Source organism: Mercenaria mercenaria, chromosome 1, assembly GCF_021730395.1.
Source record: "Mercenaria mercenaria strain notata chromosome 1, MADL_Memer_1, whole genome shotgun sequence".
Taxonomy (NCBI): domain Eukaryota; kingdom Metazoa; phylum Mollusca; class Bivalvia; order Venerida; family Veneridae; genus Mercenaria; species Mercenaria mercenaria.
Genome location: NC_069361.1, coordinates 20,158,163 through 20,180,449, shown reverse-complemented (window position 1 = coordinate 20,180,449; position 22,287 = coordinate 20,158,163). Strand labels below are relative to the sequence as shown.

The 22,287-nt window shown below is 32.8% G+C and overlaps 1 protein-coding gene and 1 pseudogene across 1 annotated transcript; both read left to right on the top strand.

Moving 5' to 3' along the window:
• The first annotated feature begins 41 nt into the window (after positions 1–41).
• On the top strand, positions 42–8,377 carry LOC123544843 (tryptophan--tRNA ligase, cytoplasmic-like; annotated as a pseudogene).
• Positions 8,378–13,946: 5,569 nt separating this feature from the next.
• Positions 13,947–20,424, top strand: LOC123544847 (tryptophan--tRNA ligase, cytoplasmic-like). Its single transcript, XM_045330920.2, has 8 exons — positions 13,947–14,418; positions 15,463–15,571; positions 15,808–15,927; positions 17,460–17,642; positions 17,858–18,071; positions 18,222–18,395; positions 18,626–18,766; positions 19,038–20,424. Exons 1-8 carry the CDS (start codon positions 14,304–14,306, stop codon positions 19,194–19,196), a joined length of 1,215 nt encoding a protein of 404 aa, XP_045186855.2. The 5' UTR covers positions 13,947–14,303; the 3' UTR covers positions 19,197–20,424.
• The last annotated feature ends 1,863 nt before the right edge of the window (positions 20,425–22,287 follow it).

The window sequence follows — 22,287 nt, the reverse complement described above, 5'->3', positions numbered from 1 at the left end:
AAACAAGACACGTAATATTTTACAATGATGAAATGATCTGTCTGAAATAGTAGATTACGTTAATTGAAAGCCTCAGCATGACTACACGCTCTGGCAAACCAACTTAACAGAGAAATATATATTCTATAAGATGTCGAGGCACATCCCAATCCAAATTGAGGAAATAAATAATAAAGAAGTTACATTTTACCTGATCTTCAAGATACTATTCAGTCAGAATGTCTGTCTTCATCTAAAACACAGTCAAAATAAGTTCACTAGGTAAAATCGTAGAGAAACCTTGTAAACACACAAAAAGCCAAATTGTCTGCCTTATTTGTAAGAAACATGGTCAGAACGTTTGTCCTTGTCATATATACTTAGGTAAATTTTGAAAATGATTTATATGGAACTAAATCCTTGAAAGCATTGTACAGGCTCCGAATTTTGGTATTTATGGCAACTATAAAACTTCGTAATGTTAGGTCAAAAACTAAGACACTGGGTCAAATCATATAAAACCGTATCATCATGCTAAGGTCCAATTCGTTAGCTTAAATGAATTCTAATGACTTTTCCGTATTGGGTCACCTTGGCATCCAGGTCTCTCGGTCAAATAAAAGATAATGCTTAACATTGGAAATGACATTGAAAAGTTTAAATGATTCTAAAAGAAACTTTTTTGATCTGGTTTCGTTCTTGATAGAATTGTGTCCTTTCATGATAAAGATTTTTATGCTTTATATTCAAGGACAAACAGTCATGGGCTGATGAGCGGCCCAGGTCGTCATGACGCTCTTACTCTTATTACATAACACTATGCGTTTTTTTGCTGTACAAATAAAAATAGTCGCGCAGTTAACTTTTAATAAATCCTGCCAAAATAAATGTCAATAAAACTATTCAGCAATGTTCAACGACTGCCAATTTTTAGTTCGTCGCAATAAACGTATCGTTCAAGTTTCTTTTAAAACAAAATAAAACTTTGTCAAGTATTTGATAAGTGCTTGTATCGTTTTAGTAAAATGATGTGATAACATGCGTTTAATATCATTGTTTACACATATTGTACACTCAGTTAAAGTTAGGCTTGTCTGCTTTTTCTGATAAAAAAGTGGTTTCCCCTTTAATTTACCGTCATGTATGATTTTAAAATCATGAAAAACTTACGATTTTACCGAGAGGCGTGATTCAGTAGCATTTAGAGAAAATGGGTGTTCCTTATTTGTAGCCCCACCTTAAACACACAGACACACACAAATCTCAATTAAGATACATATCAATCATTGGGTAATATTGTAATGTCATGACTTTGAAGATCGCTTTACTCCCTTAAGCGGGCTCGAGGCGGTTAATACTCAATGTTCCTCCTCAGTGACATACCATATACAGGTACAATAAATACGGTAATTATGATTTGCTAATGTATAAGATTTCACGTGTCCTTGCATTAATGGACCAGATAATATTACCAATAACAATGTATTTACCTTGTCTAGCCTCAAAACTTTTATAATCGTTCATTCATTATAAGACAGGTCATTGCTTTAATGATATACATGGCCTTAATCTATTGATATATATTTTTTTCTTCTAGGAAAGAGTGTATGTAATAATTCTTTGAACGGCATTGTGAAATTAATGTTTGTTATTGTTATGTCAGATTTTTTTACCATAAGGAAAAGTCAGTAAGCATGATTGTAATTGCTATACATAAACGTGTTTTTTTACCTATGTTACATAGTAATGTACTTTGTCAGAAATGGAATAGGCAATTTCATAAGGAAATTTCTTTTGATAAAGAGTTTAGCTTTTTTGTCAGTTATCAAATTATTTAAAACAAAATGAAAAGTGGAGAGACTGAATTACCTGAACATAGTTCTAGTGATGAGGATTTCGTTGATCCTTGGCATGTTGCCAGCAAATCTGCAACAGGGATTGACTATGACAAACTCATAAGTATGTCGTATTATTGTTTGATATAGCAGAAATTATGTTATTGCTCAAATATTAAAAAAATTGTATATTGAATTGTATAACTGGTATATATATATAGCTGGTGATAAGTATCACAAGTGTAGTTAGTAGCATTGCTTAGTTTTTTAACTAAACAAGTCACAGTTGTGATGCGTGTATATATTCATAACCATACAGAATGCATGCTAACTATGTAAATATCTTTTTGCAAACCGTTCCATTCATTGTCTTGTTACACTCCGGTGATGTTAATTTTACATACGATGCTCTTAATTCAACTGTCTCATTATGACTAAGATTATAAGTATCATACACAGTCACGTCATGATATGACGTTAAATTATGATATCAATATGCGCACTTGTAGCCTTGTATCTTTTTTTCCTTTATGACAAATCAGAAATCACTTTTTGAAAATTTCCAAACAACAGTTATTTTATTATTTTTTTTTTGATAATATTTAAAATGGTATTTTAGCAAAATTTGGCAGCCAGAAAATTGATGATAAATTGATCACGAGAATAGAAAATTATATAAGAAAACGGGCACATCATCTTCTACGGAGGGGTGTATATTCTTCTCAATGAGGTAATCCTTTGTACTGAAACATCAGAAAAATCCAAATACATGTTAAACTTTTATTTCATGTTTATTTCGATATTTGTGTACAAATTATTATCATTTGAATACAAATAAAATCATTTAGATAATAAATCGAGCTTCCGCCTATTTTTATGTCGTTATGACAAAAATGGAAGGTTATAACGGACGTGTGAAGTGCTCACATTCATAATAAAACTGTTACAAAATGATTTCAGGAATTCTCAAATTAAATATATTTCAATACCATTCATCAATACCATTGAATATTACGGAACCATTTAGGACTCTGTTTTGATTTACTTGTTTGCTTGTTAATTACATCTTGTAAGATTGAAATGTGTTTTATAAGTACAACATATTTACTGCGTCAATGTGTACTCACAAATATTTATGCTATGCAAGCAATATTCATGTATTTTTTTTTATTTGTTAGAGACATGCATGAAATTCTGACACTGTACAAACAAAAGCAACCATTCTACTTGTATATAGGCCGGGGACCATCTTCAGAGGCAATGCATCTTGGGCAATTAATTCCTTTCAAATTTACAAAGAATGCGAACATTGGTATTATAATGCATTGATTTCAAAACTTATATATGTATAACAGTCATAGAGATGCCTTATAAACAATCTTCAAATGTAAGTCACGTGATAAACATCTAAAGATGAAAAGACATGCTTCTCAAAATACTGTCTGATGTGACGCTTCACAAACAATTTGAAAAAAATCGCTTTCACTATTTAACATGCAAAAAATTCATATGGAATGATATAACAGTAGAGGAGGCTAACAGATATGCTAATGAAAATGCAAAGAATATCATTGCTTTAGGATTTGACATCAATAAGACATTCATATTTAGTGATATAGAATACATAAGGTGAGTATACTATGGCATATAAGTACTGAATGCTTCTATAAGATCAGTCATGTATATTGCTGATAAGGGTTTTACATGTTAAACAAGCGATTTAATTTCATTTAATTGGATCATCATGCGCAATCTTGATTAAAGAATGAAAGCAATACCATTTAACACCTACATAAAATATAAATGAAAAGACTTTGTCGCATAATTCTTGGTAATCGTTAAATCTATTATTTCATTACTGTTAATATTATATTATTTTACTAGGATTATCACCATCATCATCAATATCATCATCACCATTTCATTTGATAAAATATTGTTATATAAATGCCATCTTTATTATAAAAAGAATACAACGCCATATATTAAAAGTTATCGTTGAGCATCATCATAACAAAAATTTCTATTGTGTAATTTAATTTATTTATATCAGCTCATCTTAAATAAATAAAAAAATACTAATGCATCTCTTAATATGTATTTTAACAAAACCTGTGCTCTGAACCATGTTCAACGAAAAGCAACCGCGGTATTATTGGGTCTTAACGGTCCATTGGACCTTTGAATGTGGCTAGGGACAATGTAATTATGCAATGTGGAATAATAGTATCAATATCTGAAATGCGCTACTCTTGACAATTTGTCATGAAATATAACCCACATTGCCTCTTTCTGCTACATTTCATTTGAAAAGATTTTTTTTTTGTGTGTTCGTGTTAAAGCTCCCTGTAAGTCCGCCTTACCGGTTTTTCTATTTGAATGTATTGTTTCTAATGTAAATGCTAAAATACACATATAATGTCAAATGATTTTTGAAACACCTGAAAAAATATTTTGAACAGCATATTTCTGAATGTGTACATGTGTATGAATGTATTGTAATTATGATAGTAATATTGATAATAATAATAATGATAATAATAATTGTTATTATTATTTTCTTTATCTCTATCATTGATGTTGTTATTATTATTATAATTGTGATAATGATAGTAATAATAATGATGATAATAATGATAATAATAACAACTATAATAATAATAATGATATCGATATAGCATTAACAATCATGATGGTAATAACAGTATTGATAATAAATAACATTATGATAATTACAATAATAAAGATGTCTAAAAGCATTTTATTATTACTTCTGTTATCATCATTATCATCATCATCACCAATATTTTTTGAAAAAATACCCTGAAATCCTGAAAATAAGCAGCGGATTTGGTGGTTTATTATCGAGACCGGCCTATTTTTGAGTCCGGCGAACTTTTAAGTACATATATTCGGTAACAGTTTGAAAACCGGCGTATTTTCGAGAACCGAATTACTGAAGATACGGATGTCATATTTTTTGCTTTTTAGTAAAAACATCGACGTCGGTAAATACTTATACCTTTGACATACCGCACAATTGTTCAACGAAAAAAATCCGATGCTAACAGATAATTACAAATTAAAAAGTTTTGTTTGTCTGGCCTAACAAACAAACACACCTTTGATTTAATCGCCAAACAGGTATGAATGTAGGGATAACGCATTTTTTTCATGTTATAATATCCGCAGAATTCCAAAGGATTGGTCAGTACCCGGGCCCGGTAGGGCGAGGTTACCAACGTTTCCCGAGGGATTTCGAAGATTTTATAACATGAAATCAACATGCACTAACGCTATTCTGGCATAAAACGCGTAAAAAATAAATAAATAAATATAGATAAATGTCCAAGAAATGCGCGGGAACGTCTGTGTTGTTTTTTTTCACGTTGACGTAAATTTTTTTAATCATCCGTTTCGGTGCCATACCATGTTTACAGCGCGAGAATCTCTCTGTTAACACACATTTTTTTCTCCTGTTAAAACACCACAACAAAGTGACAAGAACAGCAGTTTAATGCTTGAATAACTTACACAATACGTGATAAACACTGCATTGTGTTATAAACAGCAGATATGTTAGTTCGTAGAACTGACGTGACAAGAAGTGTTTGAGACAGTTATTTTATTGCTTTTAAAGTTTTAATATGTCCGGGGTTTTGAAAATCAGCACAACTTCTTGCATTGTTTTAAGTGGTTTGTATTCCAAAGCATGTTTTATTGGTAATACATGTGGAAATATATCTGCTATGTACACGTTGGTAACTCTTTTTATCTTATATGGTGTCCTAACAAAGGCATTTAATACTACTACTGATACAACAAAAATGGAGGGCTTAATTTAGAGTGCAGCTAATTTATGAGCCCTTTCTGCCTGTAATGAAATGGTGGCTTATTTTTGAGACCGGTTTTTTTCAAAACCGGTTTATTTTCGGGATTTCAGGGTATTGCATTACTAGTCAAATACATGATTTTCTTTCACGTTTTAGCTTTTGTCCCGAATTCTATATGAACATATGTAAGGTGCAAAAATAGTCACATATAGCCAGGTGAAGGGTATATTTGGTTTTGACGTCAGTGACAGTATTGGAACGATCAGTTTTCCGGCAATTCAAGCTGCACCAAGCTTTAGTTCTTCATTTCCAAGATTGTTCAAAAGGAAGAAAGATATTCCTTGTCTGATTCCCTGTGCAATAGACCAGGTGTGTACATTTATATCAATTGCCAGATAACCGAAACGTTATTTATTTAATTTAAGTTAGGCACGTAAATGTACAATTTGACTTTGTTCAATATTCAATACTTATCATTGCTTTAAGAGTCACTCTGTGGTAAATCTCGGGAAAAAACAAACAATTATTAGCGTGTTTCCTTTCAGAAGATGGTAAATCTCCGGCAAGAGAGAGAAAACTAAAACTTGAAAGCATTTGTTTTTCGTAGTATTTTAAAGATATGAAGATGGCAGGACTTTAAAGGTTTGACCACCAAAAGGAATAGAACAAAAACAACTTAGTTTAAATGAAGTGTTTTATTTCAATAACAAATATAATGAGATAATTTCTATTGCAGGATCCCTATTTCAGAATGACAAAGGATGTTGCCCAAAAACTTGGAGGAGTCAAACCAGCAGTTATCCATTCGACATTTGTACCAGCATTGCAAGGTGTACAAACTAAAATGAGTGCTAGTGACCCAAATGCGTCCATTTTTCTAACAGATACAGACGAAGAAATAAGAATTAAGGTGCGTTTAGTTTTGAAGTAGTGAACACTTTGTATTTTGCTTTAAAAGTATAGGATTTCATGAAATATTTAGTACCATCCTTAAATGCATGGTGTAAATGGTCAAACATACTTTCATAGAAAAATGTTATGTCAAATATATAATATATCAACGACAGATGTATTGTTTCATCCGAAAAAACAGTCCAACGTAATATTCTTGCTGCAAATTTAAATTGAGTTATGGAATATTCTAGATTAAAAGATACGCAGATTCAGAAGGAGGTATAAATATGAAAGATGAACAAAGAAAAAGGGCAGCTACCCGACAGACATATCATATCAGTACTTAACATACTTAACGCAAGATGATGATAAATTTACACAGATTTAAAGGGTAATTGATACTTTCAAATTAGACTTTAGGTGGTTATCGTGTACACTGGCATCAGATCAGAAAGAAAATGCCACTGGTCATGAACGGGAAAATAGATTAACCCATTTCAGTCGCGCATTTCTCATCTAAAATGCGTAGTTCGGTAAATGTGTACTATGAATATTGAGCAAGTGGTAATTTATCTTCCGTTGTTTACCGGTCATATTCCTTCAACATTTCTTATCTCAGAGAAATAACGCGTAGTTTGTAGTTTCATCAACGTTACAGAAAAATATGGATAAACTTCCTTAATGGAGTTCGGTCTAGATTACAAACTCGTTCTGTTTGGCTGATGTGAAAATGTATGTCAGTCGTCGTTTAACTACACGTGTACGCTATAATGTGTATATGAAGCATACATGTGCATTGTGAATTAGATAAACAATAAAAGTGCGTACCAATGTATGGCTTCAAATTCAAAATCATTTCTACGATGAATTTCATTCATCATTTCGAGTTTTATTGTTTAACTGTGAATATTTTGTATTCTGTTTTCGTTTGTTTACATTTCGCCTAAATTCATGACCACGGTTCTTACAGTGTACCTTAGGGTAGGGTATAATATGTATTTCCTTTCTGGTCTGGTGCCAGTGAGCATGTACACAATAATTTAGATATGTATCCTTAATCTCGATACTTATTACTTAATTGTTAAACATATTGAATTTGAAATGTAAATATGTATAACATGTGGTAGTACAATTCGATTTTGAATTACATGTCTTGTGCAGTTTGATTACTACCAGTGATGCAATTATTGTAATTTTCATTTTAATACCACTCTCCTTACCTGAATGTCTTGACCTTTCGTTGCTAATAATTAATCTAAATATGAACGCTTTTATACTTGTATTGAAGAGTTTTTGACGGTTTCGTTTGTGCCAGAGATTGTTAATAAGCTTTTAACTTAGAAGCCTGTGTAAAAGATTGCGTTGCTGTTCTGGAATACAATATATTATGCCGACTTAATCAATTTTATTTGTTTGCAGGGTTATGCATGTGGCGTTTTGACACGAGAACAGTTGCAGGAGATATTAATAAAATTGCTTCAGAAGATTATTGGAAAACACAGACAGAATCGAGCATTAGTCACAACAGAAATGGTCAAACAATACATGACCCCAAGAAACCTAGAATGTTCAATAGTTATATAACAAATAGACGTGTTAACTTGTTTCTAAATGATACAAATAATTTGATATATATACGTGTGTGTGTGCTTGAAGCGCGTGTTGCAAATTTTGCTGATGTTAATCTGGTATCCATAAAGACTATTCATAAGATACTTTTATAACTTCCTAAATTATTTATACTATATGAAAGCACTGGTGTTAGTCTATTATAAATAAAGCCATTTTGTTTTCAAGAGGTTGTTCGAGGTTGTTAAATAAAAGTTGTGAACGAGATTGGTTGAATTATATCTGGAATATGATTGCCGTGTTCATTTGATATGTCCGTCTGATAATGTTTCTTATTCTGTTTGAACAGATGTTGACTGATTTTTATGAATATGAAATTTCCTGGTTGTCATAAAGAACTGATATGAAAATAAACGATCGATATAGTTTTAATTTAATATTAATATTGTAACCTCATTCGTGTTCATTGGTTGGCAGTAAACCTTTAATGACATGACCGGAAATTGCTTTTATAAAACATTCATCAAAAACACACTACGTGCAGTAAGACGTGCATAATGCCACATTCAATTTAATACGCCATATGCATTTACAAGCTGTGTGATGAAGCATACTTTTTAATAAGAATATTATTTCCAATCTTTAACACACTCAATTGTATTTCTTCCTTTCTAGATTACCTTTTTAGTTTATATGTCTAACAATATTCAAGAAATACGGCCTGTTTATCTAATATAAAAAGCCAAAACCTTTTATAGCATGTTGTTATTTCTTGTTTTGAAAAGAGTACAAATATTTTTGCGACTGTTCATAAAAAACATAGAATTATATGTTTTAAGCATATTGCTTACATCAGTCTCTCGAAACATTCAACCTTAACAGAAACACACATTTCTATTTTTGAAAGCCGCAGAGCAGTCTGTCCTTGGTAAACTATACAGAAACAGATACTCTGCGCTACCAAGGGCGCTTCTGGAGTTGTAGCGACACCAATCGGCTTTTCTCAGCACAGCATACTCTTGTTCACAGATGCATTGTCATGAATAAGGCACATGCCATGTAAACCCGTTTGTGAACGACGTTTAACGTATTGTTTTCTGCGTGATTTTTTAGAATCTTGTCCATGTAAACTTTACAGTCATTGCTCTGAAGCATGTACTGGGTCTGTGCACAACAGGGCTTTTGGAACTTAAGAAATAGTGCAAACAAGTCGTTTGAAGCTTTGGTTCTTTCTACAACAAGTTGTCATTCTTTCCTAAGCTTTAGTTTGCTGTTTATCCGCCTTTGAGGTTCGAAATATTATTGTATTTTGCCACATTGCAACCATTACACATTTTTCACTCTTTTGGCAAAAGCTAGGATACCAAATTTACACAAACATTCGATTATTTCATGTGTATAGTCAGAAATTTTATGAACACCTCCAGATGAAATGCCAACTGATGCAACTACCTTTGTCAACTGTATATTTTGAGTCTTCTGCTACAATGGCTGCTACAGCAGCAATGTTTTGAGAGGATGCTGATGTTTTAGGGCGTCCTACACGAGGTAGATCTTGGACGCTAGATTATCCCTTACGCACCTATGAACCGTGACTTAGGATTCGGAAGAATCACGGTAAGCAGTGTAAAATTCTTGCACAGCCTGATTGGCTGGTATATTGAGAACAGTGCATTTTCATGTAAGACTTTATTTCATTCCTACCTGGATCCTCCTTGCTTACGACAAAATAACGCCAGTGTTAACGAATTTCGTATGTTAAAACGCTATTAACTAAGCTTAAACAAAATCGATTGTGTTGAAATTTTTAACGTTCATGGCTATTGAAACCGTCATTACAGCATCATGCGCTTGTACCTGTAATAGCTTTTTCCCTCGTAAGGTTTGAAAAGGTGAAAAATTGTTCCTGTACGCAACTTGTTTTATAAGACAAATACTGATACAGCAACAAGTCTTATTAAAGTCAGAAATACACCAATATTGGTTTCCCAATAAGATGACGCAAGTAATCTACGCAGTAAAACAAGTCATTGATACAGATACAAGTTTTATACACCAGGATTGGTTTCAAAATAAGATAACGCAAGTAATCTGCGCAGTAAAACAAGTTATTGTTCTTAATACTTGCATATAATATGCATGTTTTCATTCTATTTTACACCATAACTAACGTTAACATTCATCTATGTCAAATATGTGAAGTACTTTGAAAACGTCCATGCTGTTATTTGTTTATCAGCCTTTTTATCTTATATAGGAGTTACGATCTAGGTACTGAATTCTCTTGTAATATTATGCATTAAGGTCACTATGATATAATTTCCTCTATGCAAGTGGAATACAAATATGCACCACAGACGTATGCACGGATATTTTGCTAAAACGTTAGTTTATGATCTCTATAATCAATGTTAGAAAGGTAAACTGCGATATCAGTATGAAACTAAATGAATACAATACGTTACAGACAGAAAAAAGGTCTTTTTAACAATAATGTTTACACCTGCTGTCAGTCACTGCGTAGAAGAGGAAGATAAAGGATTGTGAAAAGCATTTAAAATCAAAGGTCTGAAAGTACTTGAGGATCGAATGTCTTTGAACACCACAGATTTTGACGAATAGCATCGATTTATCAATTAACATTAGCTATTTGACATTGTCGGAACCGGCTACCTAAGCACTACCTTCGCCGCATGTAAAAATATGACTGTTTATTACATACTCCTAGTCAATTATTTTTCGAAACATATAACTTATTACCCTTTGATCTTTTATACGTAAGCTATACTCTGTGTACATATGATGCCTCTGATCTGTTGCACGTAAGCTATACTCTGTGTACATATGAGTTAAAATACTGCATGTTAGTTAAGACAGAGCCCTTTGCTATATTTTTCGTGACCGATAAAACCATAACTCGCCATCAGTATTAGCCCGTAATTGCATTCATGAATGCTTTTGACCGTTTAACTGAACTTGATGCTTTTAAGCATCTAGAAACAAATTACTAGTATTGTTTAATTTACTAGTACGTAATATATTTTTCAAAAACGAAACAACATTTCTATACAAATTTCCAACATGAAGGTCTGTAAATCCAGGGGAATATGTAATCCCTGAAATAATTTCTGTTCCGTTTTGAAAACGTTTCAGCACTTTATAAAAGTGTATCTAATCCAGTCCATATCTAACCATCCTTGGACCAATATCTCTTTTATATAGGATACATTCGTAAAATAATGTCAGACCATTATACTTTTGCTCACTGGTTTTAAGTCAGACCGATATCATGTCTATGCCCGATATCGATCAGATATCAAGCCGTCTATCCGTCACTGGGGATACTCCGTCTTTTACGCAGTTCACAGTAATCGACAACAAAAACCATCAACGTTGAAATCGGCATGTCAAACAGCTTACGTTGATTACATTTAAGTTGCAATTCTTTTCGACATCTGGCCAATACTTGACCTTTGTTGTTTTTGATATGTTTAGCGTATATGAAAGGTTAGGTACTGACTGAGGGGATTTTTACACACATAACACTATGCCTACTCGTTAGGAAAAATGGTGTGGGTCATATTTTTATATCGGGCAGACATAGAGCTTACTCGCCAGTATTCCGACTGCTGTCAATCCGATATAGGCATGCAAACTGAGTGACACATCTATGAATCATTTGTGAATTAGGGTCGGAGAAAAATCAATAGTACAGTAACATGCTGTTCAAAGTGAACCAACGTGTAACGTTCCTAGAGCCGCCATTTCATTACTGTATCAACATTTTGATGGAATACATGTACATTTGTATTTAACATCTATAAAATCGAGCAAATATTTCTCATTCACAAATATTTACAACTCACAACTTAGCATGCATTTCCACTACCGTCCATAAACAGGCTCAATCAAACCGAGCTTGCAACATCTTCGTTTTTGTTGTGTTAAGCGACCTGTGAAGTTTCCACTTTTTCTATTTTATTATCACAGCAGCGTTGTTTGTGCCGTGTGGCGGCCGTTCAATCAGGGCTGTTATATTTCGATCTCAGATCGTGTTATTGGTACTGTTTAGTTTCTCAGCATGAACATTTCGGCCTGGGTGGTTCCAATACTCCCGCTTTCACAGCTTTGAGTATTGTATAATCACCCCTTGGATATGGTGCCTGCTTCTTAATTATACCCATATCAAACATGTTTGGAGGGGGGTATATAGGAGTCAGTTTTGTCGCGTCCCGTCCCGTCGCGTCCCGAAATCTATTATCTCAGTTATTACTAAATGGATTTGATTCAAACTTAAAATGGATGTTGCACTTATCACCCACATCATGTGACACAAGGTGCATAACTCTGACACTAAGTTTTCGTGAATTATGTCCCCTTTTACTTAGAATTTAAGGTTAATTTTGTTGTATTTTCACTATATCTCAGTTATTACTAAATGGATTTGATTCAAACTTAAAATAGATGTTCCACCTCATCACTCACATCATGTGACACAAGGTGCATAACTCTGACACCAATTTTTTATTAATTATGCCCCTTTTTACTTAGAATTTAAGGTTAATTTCGATGTATATTCACTGTATCTCAGTTACGACTAAATGGATTTGATTTAAACTTAAAATAGATGTTCCACCTCATCACCCACATCATGCGACACAAGGTGCGTAACTCTGACACCAATCTTTCTTAAATTATGTCCCTTTTACTTAGAATTTAGGGTTATTTTGATGTATTTTCACTATATCTCATTCTGATTGTCTTAGAGCCAAAGGGAAATAACTTTTTTTTAACTTTTGTACTGAGTTTCTTCCCCTTTAATTCCAGGAATTAGTAAATTAGAAATCCTATTTTTAGATTTTCAATATTTTTGGTATTTTTCTATTTTTTTTATTATCAGTCCTATGTAAAAAGTAAATACATTTTTCTGTGGTAACATGGGTCAGTAAGACTTTTTTTTGTATTCACTGTAAGTGTATCACTAATATTAGATAATTTTTATATTTACCTCATTCCTCATCCAGGGCACATAATTATACTAGATTACTTATATGTGGAAGCCCAGGATGAAGTACTCCAAAGACGAGTAAACTTCTTTTTAAGTATTACGCTTTTTTGACATTTTTATATTATTCTAAGTATTTTTAAGATTGCTTATGGTTGCCATTCTTCTGTGACAAGACCGTATGGTGGGGGTATGAGTCACTCCTGTGATAGTTCTAGTTTTGTCTTCTGGCAGTTCCTGTGATATGCAGGCTCCATTACCTCAGATCCCCTTTCTAAATTCCAGTTTGTTTAGTTCTGCCCATTGTTTTCGCGTTTAGGGCAAACCCATTATTTTAACTGGGGACCATACGCCGCTTTTCATGGATTTACATACTAGTGTAGCATTTAAGGTTCCATGTGCACCGCCGTATGAAAACATCTGCGAATGTCTCTAAATCTTTCTTTTTTTGTACTTTTAGCGTGTGTAAATGTTGAGTTCTGCTCAACCCGGGGCTAGAGGGTGTAGACGGTAGCATGCATTTCCACTATCGAGCCTGCAACATTTTCGTTTTTGTTGTGTTGAGCGACCTGTGGAATTTCCACTTTTTATATTTTCCCGTGTGTCGCTATGCTATGCTACTATAATCGTAAATGCATTAGTCAGAATCCAAAATAGTCGTAAATATATAAGCCAATAAGTTTATTTATATCCTCGACGTTTGTCCAGGTGACCTAGTTTTCGCGCATTGATATGTTACTGCAGTCAGGACCAAAAACAACAGATATGTATTTTATACCGACTGAAAAATACGTTAAAATTGACGTTCGACAGCTAAAAATACCGTTGTGGTAAAATAATTATATTTTGATGGTTAAAGAAATGTACGGCACGGAACTACATGTATTTGTTTGTACTTACGGCACTATTTTTGCTCGGTCTGCAGTAAGGAAATTTCTACTTGTTAACTTTTGATCGATTGCGAGGGATAATCGATCCAAAAACAGGAACACGCACTTCAAATCCACTTGACGTTTGAATATTGAAAAATTTATTTTTAAATCAAAGTAATGATTTATTTTAAGAAGACTGATTTTATCTAAATTGCTTTCTGTTTCGTATCTAAGTTTTACCCGAAACCAAAAGTACGACGATTGAGTTTCAAGTAGTTTAACGTCGACAACTTACATTCACTTAAGTTATAATAAAATGGCTGAACGAGTGGAAAGTGGAATAGCAGAGTTAGAAGTTCAAGAGGATGTTGTTGATCCGTGGAACGTTGTCAGCAAGTCTGCAACCGGGATAGACTATGACAAACTCATAAGTATATTTTTTTTGCTACTAGTAAATATTGGGTATAAAGATTGCTAAAATATGAATTAAATAAAAGTAATGTTGATAACATGTATGAATGAAATAAAGAGAGACAATGCTTTGGTACGTTCAGTGGCAAAGCAGTACTGTTTTAAACCGGTTTATGGTGCACACCTATTCTCACTCAAGCGATTGTGTATTATATAAATGTAATATTTCAATGAAAATGGCGATGAACAAACGATGTACATACAATGATTTTAAGACAAAGATAAGTTATTATTTTTGTTTAAGTCTGATAAGTAGTTTATTCATCCGCCTGATATTGTTCACTTACAGAATAATAACATTGTAATTCATGTTTAGTCAAAAAATAAAACTTAGGTACCACCTTGAAACTGCAATAAACTGTAACATGGTTATAATTCATTTAATAAATATCGGTTATAAAGGTAAGTCCATTTTCAAAACTGTTTCAGATTTAGGATAGAAATATAAAGGGAAAATTAAATTTGGTCAGAAAAGTGTGAGTAACTTACGGAAAAAAGTCACTACTAGCAGCTAATTCAGAAACACTGAATTATATATTTATATGAATGTATATAAGAATGTTTTTCGTGAAACTAAAAATGTCTGAGAACTCATGCGTGCGGAGAATGAACAGTTAACACCCATGAATGATATTGTGGATAATGGTGGTCAGAGAAATTGAATGCAAAAATCAGGAAATAAGGAAACGAACGGCCGTAATAGCACCCTTCCCCTGAGGCATGTAATGTAAATATTATGAGATTTATCGCAGTGCCATTTATGCAAATATAGTTATGAACAGTGTCTACATGTTCTTCATATTCAAATGTACATAATGTTTTCTTTGTTAGATAACATTTATTCTGTAAACTATGAGCGATATCCAGCTTCATTTCGTTCAAGATTACATCAAAATGTTACTAGAACTTCTTTTCGTCTTAGAACAATATAACTAAAGTATTTTATGTATGACTTTTAAATAGCGTGCCTATAGAATTAATGAATAGTTGATATATTTTAACAGCGAAATTTGGCAGTACAAAAATTGACGATGAGCTCATAAAACGAATGGAGAAAGCCACTGGGAAACCCGTGCATCATTTGTTGCGGAGAGGTGTCTTCTTCTCAATGCGGTATGAGCAAGTTTCACCTTATCATTATATGCAAAAAGAACAAACGAGTAAAGTAGTCATTTGCGCGTTTTTGTTTAATTAAATACGGTTGGTAATATTACCACTAATTCACGAATCGTGAACATTCGGACTTTTCAAATAACAGTAGTTAAAAATACTCTTACTGTATGTAAACAAAAATATTACAAACTAAGTAAAAATCAGTTAAATGTTGTTGTTTATTCTTTATTTTACAGAGACATGCATGAAATTCTTACCCTGTATGAACAAAAGCAACCATTTTTCCTCTACACTGGTCGTGGACCATCTTCAGAAGCAATGCATCTTGGACATCTTATTCCATTCATCTTCACGAAGTAAGTGATAAACTACCATCCCATACCCTTAACATCCAATCTTGAATGTTTCCACTGGTACATTCTTCACGGTGAAAACGCTTTGTTCTTATACTTAAGAAAAATGAAGACAAAACATCCATCTGACAGCATCAAATATTTCATTCTTATATACAAATATGTATATCATAAAATCATCCTAATTCTTTAAATCAGATCTAATATGGTGGTTTCTTTTGAGATACACTAAACTTGTACATGTTGAGCTCGGTTTGTAATACGTGTAAATACCGAATCCATTGCATGTATTGACAAAAAATAAAGCAAAAGTGAGCCACCCACGATTTTATTTATTTATTTATTTATTTATTTTTTTTTTTTTTGAAAATTTAGCCACTTGTAATACGTAAATATATTGGGAATGATTTCGGTAATATTATAAGAAAAGGTCAATATACGGTTTGGGTGTGCTTTAAAAATTTCTAACCATAATTGCTACCTTGTAACATAATGGCCAGATGGTTTATCATAGGTGTGCAGAAGGCACACCTGTTAGCATAAGTCCTCTTGATAAACAGAAGTACCCCTCTATAGAATCTGTCACTGACGGAAATGGAAATAACGTTTGAAGCTCCTATACGTAATAATCAACAACTCAGAATTTAACAAAATATGAAGCGCTTGATAAGGGTTGTATGTTGAATATATTTTAAGGTATTTGAAAGTAATGTAATGTAATGTAATGTATTTATTTATTTATTTATTTATTTTTATTTTATGTTTTTCGGTGGTTTATCGAAATATAACGGTGAATTATATCCTAATAAACTCACTGGCCACTCAGTGAAAATTATCAAATCTGATACCCGGATTAATGTCAAAACGTTTACCGAGCGTACTGAAAGCCGGAAACAATATGACGATGACGTCGTTAAAATGACGTCATTTTTGCGATGCTTCCTGATAAAATTTCCCGCAAATTTCGACATCTTATTGAAATAAACACAACAAAAGTAGAGTTTTAGACATAAAATAAACAGAAAAATTGTTGGTATCGATGTAATATCACGGTAATTTCACTCGTGAACACCAAAAGTTGTTATTTTCACTCGTGGCTGCGCCACTCGTGAAAATATCACATCTGGTGCCCACTCGGTGAAATTATAACGTGATATTACACCGAAACCAACAATTATCCTCTATATAATTTAGTTCGTGTAAATACAGACTCTATTGCACGCATTTTCAAAAACTAAAATATTAATGAATGTTTCAAAAATCTTTTAGAAAATTTAGCCGCTTTTAGTAAAACCGTTACCAACTTTTGTTCATTTCCAAAAACAGGCGCTTTAAAAGCATGCTTTTGATGGGTTACAACAAGACAAATTAACGGTCAATTATTCCGGAAGGATGGAGTCACCGGAAGTATACTGGACTGGTAACGATACAGGAAGCGATTTCTTTTATTCAACACGTCAGCGTTTTCAATCACGTCAATACGATATATATACGATAGTGCTTAGCAACAATCATTTTATAATTTTAATTTGTAGATGGCTACAGGATACTTTTGACGTGCCTTTGGTGATACAGATGACTGATGATGAAAAATTTCTATGGAAAGATATGACAATAGAGGAAGCCAACAGGCTAGCCCATGAGAACACAAAGGACATTATTGCTCTTGGCTTTGATGTTGAGAAAACATTCATATTCAGCGATGTTGAATATATCGGGTATGTACTGCAATTGATCATTTATAGGTACATGTATATCAGTTTGCTGTACTGTTTGTTTTTCGTTTCTAATTTTCGGGATAAAGGTTAAATAAACAGTGTCATGATAGAAAAAGAAAAAGTATACTTTGAGAATTGTTTTTAGTATAAAAGTAAGAAAAATATGTTAAGTTACTTTCATATAAATACCTCACGCATACTTTTTGTAATGACAGGTCTTGTCCAGAATTTTACATGAACATGTGCAGAATTCAGAAGCTGGTTACATTCAGCCAGGCAAAGGCGATATTTGGTTTTGCTCCTTGTGACAGTATTGGAAAGATTGCATTTCCAGCTATACAAGCAGCTCCAAGTTTCAGCTCTTCATTCCCAATGATCTTCAACGGCAAAGTAGATGTTCCGTGCCTTATTCCATGCGCCATAGACCAAGTACGATTTCCATTTATTGGTTAAATTATAATCATAGCTATTGTTTTCAATTAATAATGTTATCAGTCTTTAACAATGGTTATGACTGTCTGTAATGTGGTAAAATCAATAGAGATTATTTCTTGTTGATTACAAGCAGTCTTATTTCAGGACCCCTACTTTAGAATGACAAGAGACGTAGCTCCTAGAATGGGATGTTTGAAACCTGCCCTGATTCACTCAACTTTCTTTCCTGCACTGCAAGGAGCTCAAAGTAAAATGAGTGCCAGTGACCCAACCTCTTCAATTTTTCTAACAGACACGGACGAAGAAATCGAGAATAAGGTAACCATACGCTTTCAATTGTAAATTCATATTCTGAATGTTTCGTTTTTGCAAATATGTCTAAAGATGCCGAAAACTTTGTTAAATAGACCTTTTGACCCGTTTGTTTGATAATTAGATTAAGTTTATATTCTATGCTTCCAGAGAATCCTCATATAGATTGTACAAAATGAAACAAATCTGTCATCCAGTGAAAGTAATCAATCTGTATATTTTTTATATTATTTAAGATTAAGCGATATGCATACTCTGGAGGTGGCGCTACAATAGAAGAACACAAGCAAAAGGGAGGCAACTGTGACACAGATGTTTCCTATCAATATCTCACCTTTTTCTTAGAAGATGATGAAAAATTAACAACAATTGAACAGGTTATACATACTAGAACTTAAAAAGTATTTCAGAATGCTGTATTTACGATATTTTCAAACTTTATTTCACAGAAAACTTCTAAATATTTGAAATATAATCTAAACAGCATTTTTGCTGAATTTTGACATAAATGGTATTGTCGGTTAAAGGGGGGTAATAGTTGTTATTATTGTCTGTAATTTGATTCAGTATAGACTGATGTAAACACAAATAACATTGGCTTTGTTATTTTAGTGCACATTAACAAATACCTCGAAATGATTCTTCCAGGAATATTCAAACGGTACACTGACGACAGGAAAACTGAAGGAAGAATTGATCACAGTATTACAGCGGCTTGTAGGTGAGCACAGAAGAAATCGAAAACTTGTCACTGATGAAATGGTGAAAAAGTTCATGACACCGAGAAAGCTCAACTTTCAGTATTGACGGCATAAATAAACCAATTCATCATTACCACAAAGACTTCATATAAAAATATCAAATGATATAAAAAGCCGTTACATATGAATATTGTTATGTTACTTTTCACTGACTGAGACATTGCATAACAATTTTCAAATTGTCATTGCTGGATGTATGTAGATCATTCAAGTATATGTATGCAAGTATATATATTTAAACGTTCATGATTTAACTAAATGTTTTAAGTGAAAAAGCTTGGCTTTGTACACAAAGCTATTAACCAATTATATCTAAATTGTAAATTGATATTTAATGATATAATTAACAAAATTCAATGTCGAACAAAATAAATATTAACCGGTAAGTATATTTGATAAATATGCATGTGTATAATTCGTGGATATAGTATAAAGTTGTTTTTATATATTTAAACGTGTAAGGGTTTTTCCACATGATTTAACAGACCAAAAGTTTTACAGTGTAAAATTTGATTGTACGCTGTTTTATTACTGGATGGCATACACATAAAATTCAGCAAATAAATAAATAGGCTCGTTCGCTTGCTATTTCGTCTAGCTAAATTGCGTTGAAAGAAGCAGAATTTCAAGACTTTCAAGGCTTATATAGATGTGTCAAAGATATTCGAGTAAAAGCCACAATTTTACAGTGTAGAACTAAATGAATATGTTCACAAATGTAAAAAATCGTGTTTTTCTATCACAGAAAAATTGTGTGTGTGCGTGTGCGAATGTGTGTGTCAACATTTATATAGATAATCGATTGCGGAAGTAATAGTGATTGTTATTTATACAAAAACGTCCTGAATACTACACCCTGTCGAGTGAAATATACTATTCCATTTATACAGACGCATTGAACCTATTCAAAAACAAAATGATAAAGATAAAACTTCCTGGGGTGTTTTGTATCATTAAACCAGACATTAAGTATTCTATTTTGTACTTGAAATTGTAATAACTTGAATATGCTGGCATTAAAAACTCGTGCTTGACTTAAAGGTCGTTTAATTTCATTTTAACCTGTCTGGGTCATATGATATCAGTAGAAAAGTTATGGAAACAAGGATCAAGCCTTTTTTCAAACAAGGAAAGGGAAATGTGTTCAAAATTCGTTTTCGAAACAAAACCCGATACAACACATTCCTCTGTTCTGCATTTGTTGCATTTAAATAAGTTCTTTGGACTTAATACTGCTTGATATAAATCATAATAAATTATTGGTGTGCCAATTATTACAATTTGTTTGTTTTCTTATTGTTCATCTACAAAAATGAATACGTATGTAACACGATTAAGAATGTAAAATTAGAGTCTTTACTGAATAAATGATATTGTTTAATTCTATCGAAAGTTGGACGGTAGCCTACTCTGAATACAAGAAGATACGAATTGTAAAATTCGGTCCATTTTCCCTGGCCGATAAAAAACGTAGTAATTGTAACATGAATATGAATGTAATAAGCTGATAATTTCATAAAGCAAACGCTAATACCACAGGATACACAATACCGAATAAGACATTAGAAAATACAAACATTTTACTCTCAGTATTATACATGGCATGGTTTTGTGAAACTGTAAAAAGTAATGAATCATTCTGCCTTCTTAAATCAGAATTCATTAATAATGTAACACTCGTGGAATGTCTGTGGTTAAACTTCTTAAAACCAGGATCCTCTTAAAACCAGACTTTCGACTTCGACAGGGACGAATTGAACTGTTATATAGCAAACATTGTTCTCCAGCACTTGCAAAACAAGCAAAACTACACCTGAGCTCAAAAGTATTTTATTATATACCTTAAGAACTGCCAGGTTTTCATTTAACGGCTATAATCAATTTGATTGTCTGATAAGAAAATAAAACAAGCTATTTCAAATAACCAACCCAATAACCTTTTCTTCTTCAAATAAAAGCGTCAAAATTTTCTTCAATGTCCCGTTTCGCATTGCAGTCCTTGCATGAGATACGTGCCGTAACTAAGCGACAACTCATTAAAAGGTGACTGCTGACAGTCTTCGTTTAAATTTGTGTTTTGTTATGTTTTGCAAAACCGCTTTATTAAAATATTCCTCAAACTTATCTCATGCTTTTGATACAAGTTTCTCTTCTTTTCAATTACCGTCTTTAAATTTAATTTGAACACACGCTGTCTTTCTCTAATTCCGTGTGTAAACAAAATGACATACAACTTTCATATGATCAAAGAATATGTTTGTTGGCAAGACACGCAGATAAATATAACCTCTCTCATTCAGATAAATCTACAAAGTAGTTTTAACCTTGCAGCGGATCGTTAATCTTGTATAAACAGTTTAATAAAAATCAAACTTTAGGATGTAAATCTTGGTTGAAAATGGGCGATTGTCACTCGTAAATGCTGAAAGCCCACTGTACATAGCATAAAATGTCTAGGGAGTTTCAGATTACTCAACCAGCGTTTCTATATATAGTTTGCAATAATACTAGTTGCAATGTCACCACAATTACATTATGTAAATGTTGTATAATAAGGAATCGATAGCGATGAAAATCGGGATCGATCCCTCTACTGTAACATGCGATATATCGAATGGGATAAATACTATCGAATTAGAAACTGTGCCCTTCCGGCACATGCATAGAGCGTCTGACACGGATTTTTTGGAAGAATACGCTTTTTCCTTGTGTCTAATAAGCGTCCACATAACATGTCCGAACCGCAACGTCTTGCACATCAGTACAAATATGAATGAGTTATTTACTGTCGAATTAAAAATTATGTGTCCTTCCGTGCTGTCATTACAGAAGAGTTTTTTTTTTCAAATCTTATGGGATGAGCTGAAGTCGGTTCGATTCCCGAATGAGGGAGTGCCTTATTTTATTTCATTTTGGTGAAAATTTTAAAACTAGCTTTAATGTCAGTATCGTATGACGAGCTAGAAATGAGGTCAACGTTGTAAACACACGTCATCTGAATAGCTTGACAGCTTGATAGAATTATATCAAAATTATTAAAGATGAGCTTGCACAAAAATTGATTGAGTATAAAACTTCTGAAAATATGCGCAATTCCACCTGATGTTAATGATGCGTACCTGTTTTTTGAGTCGGCT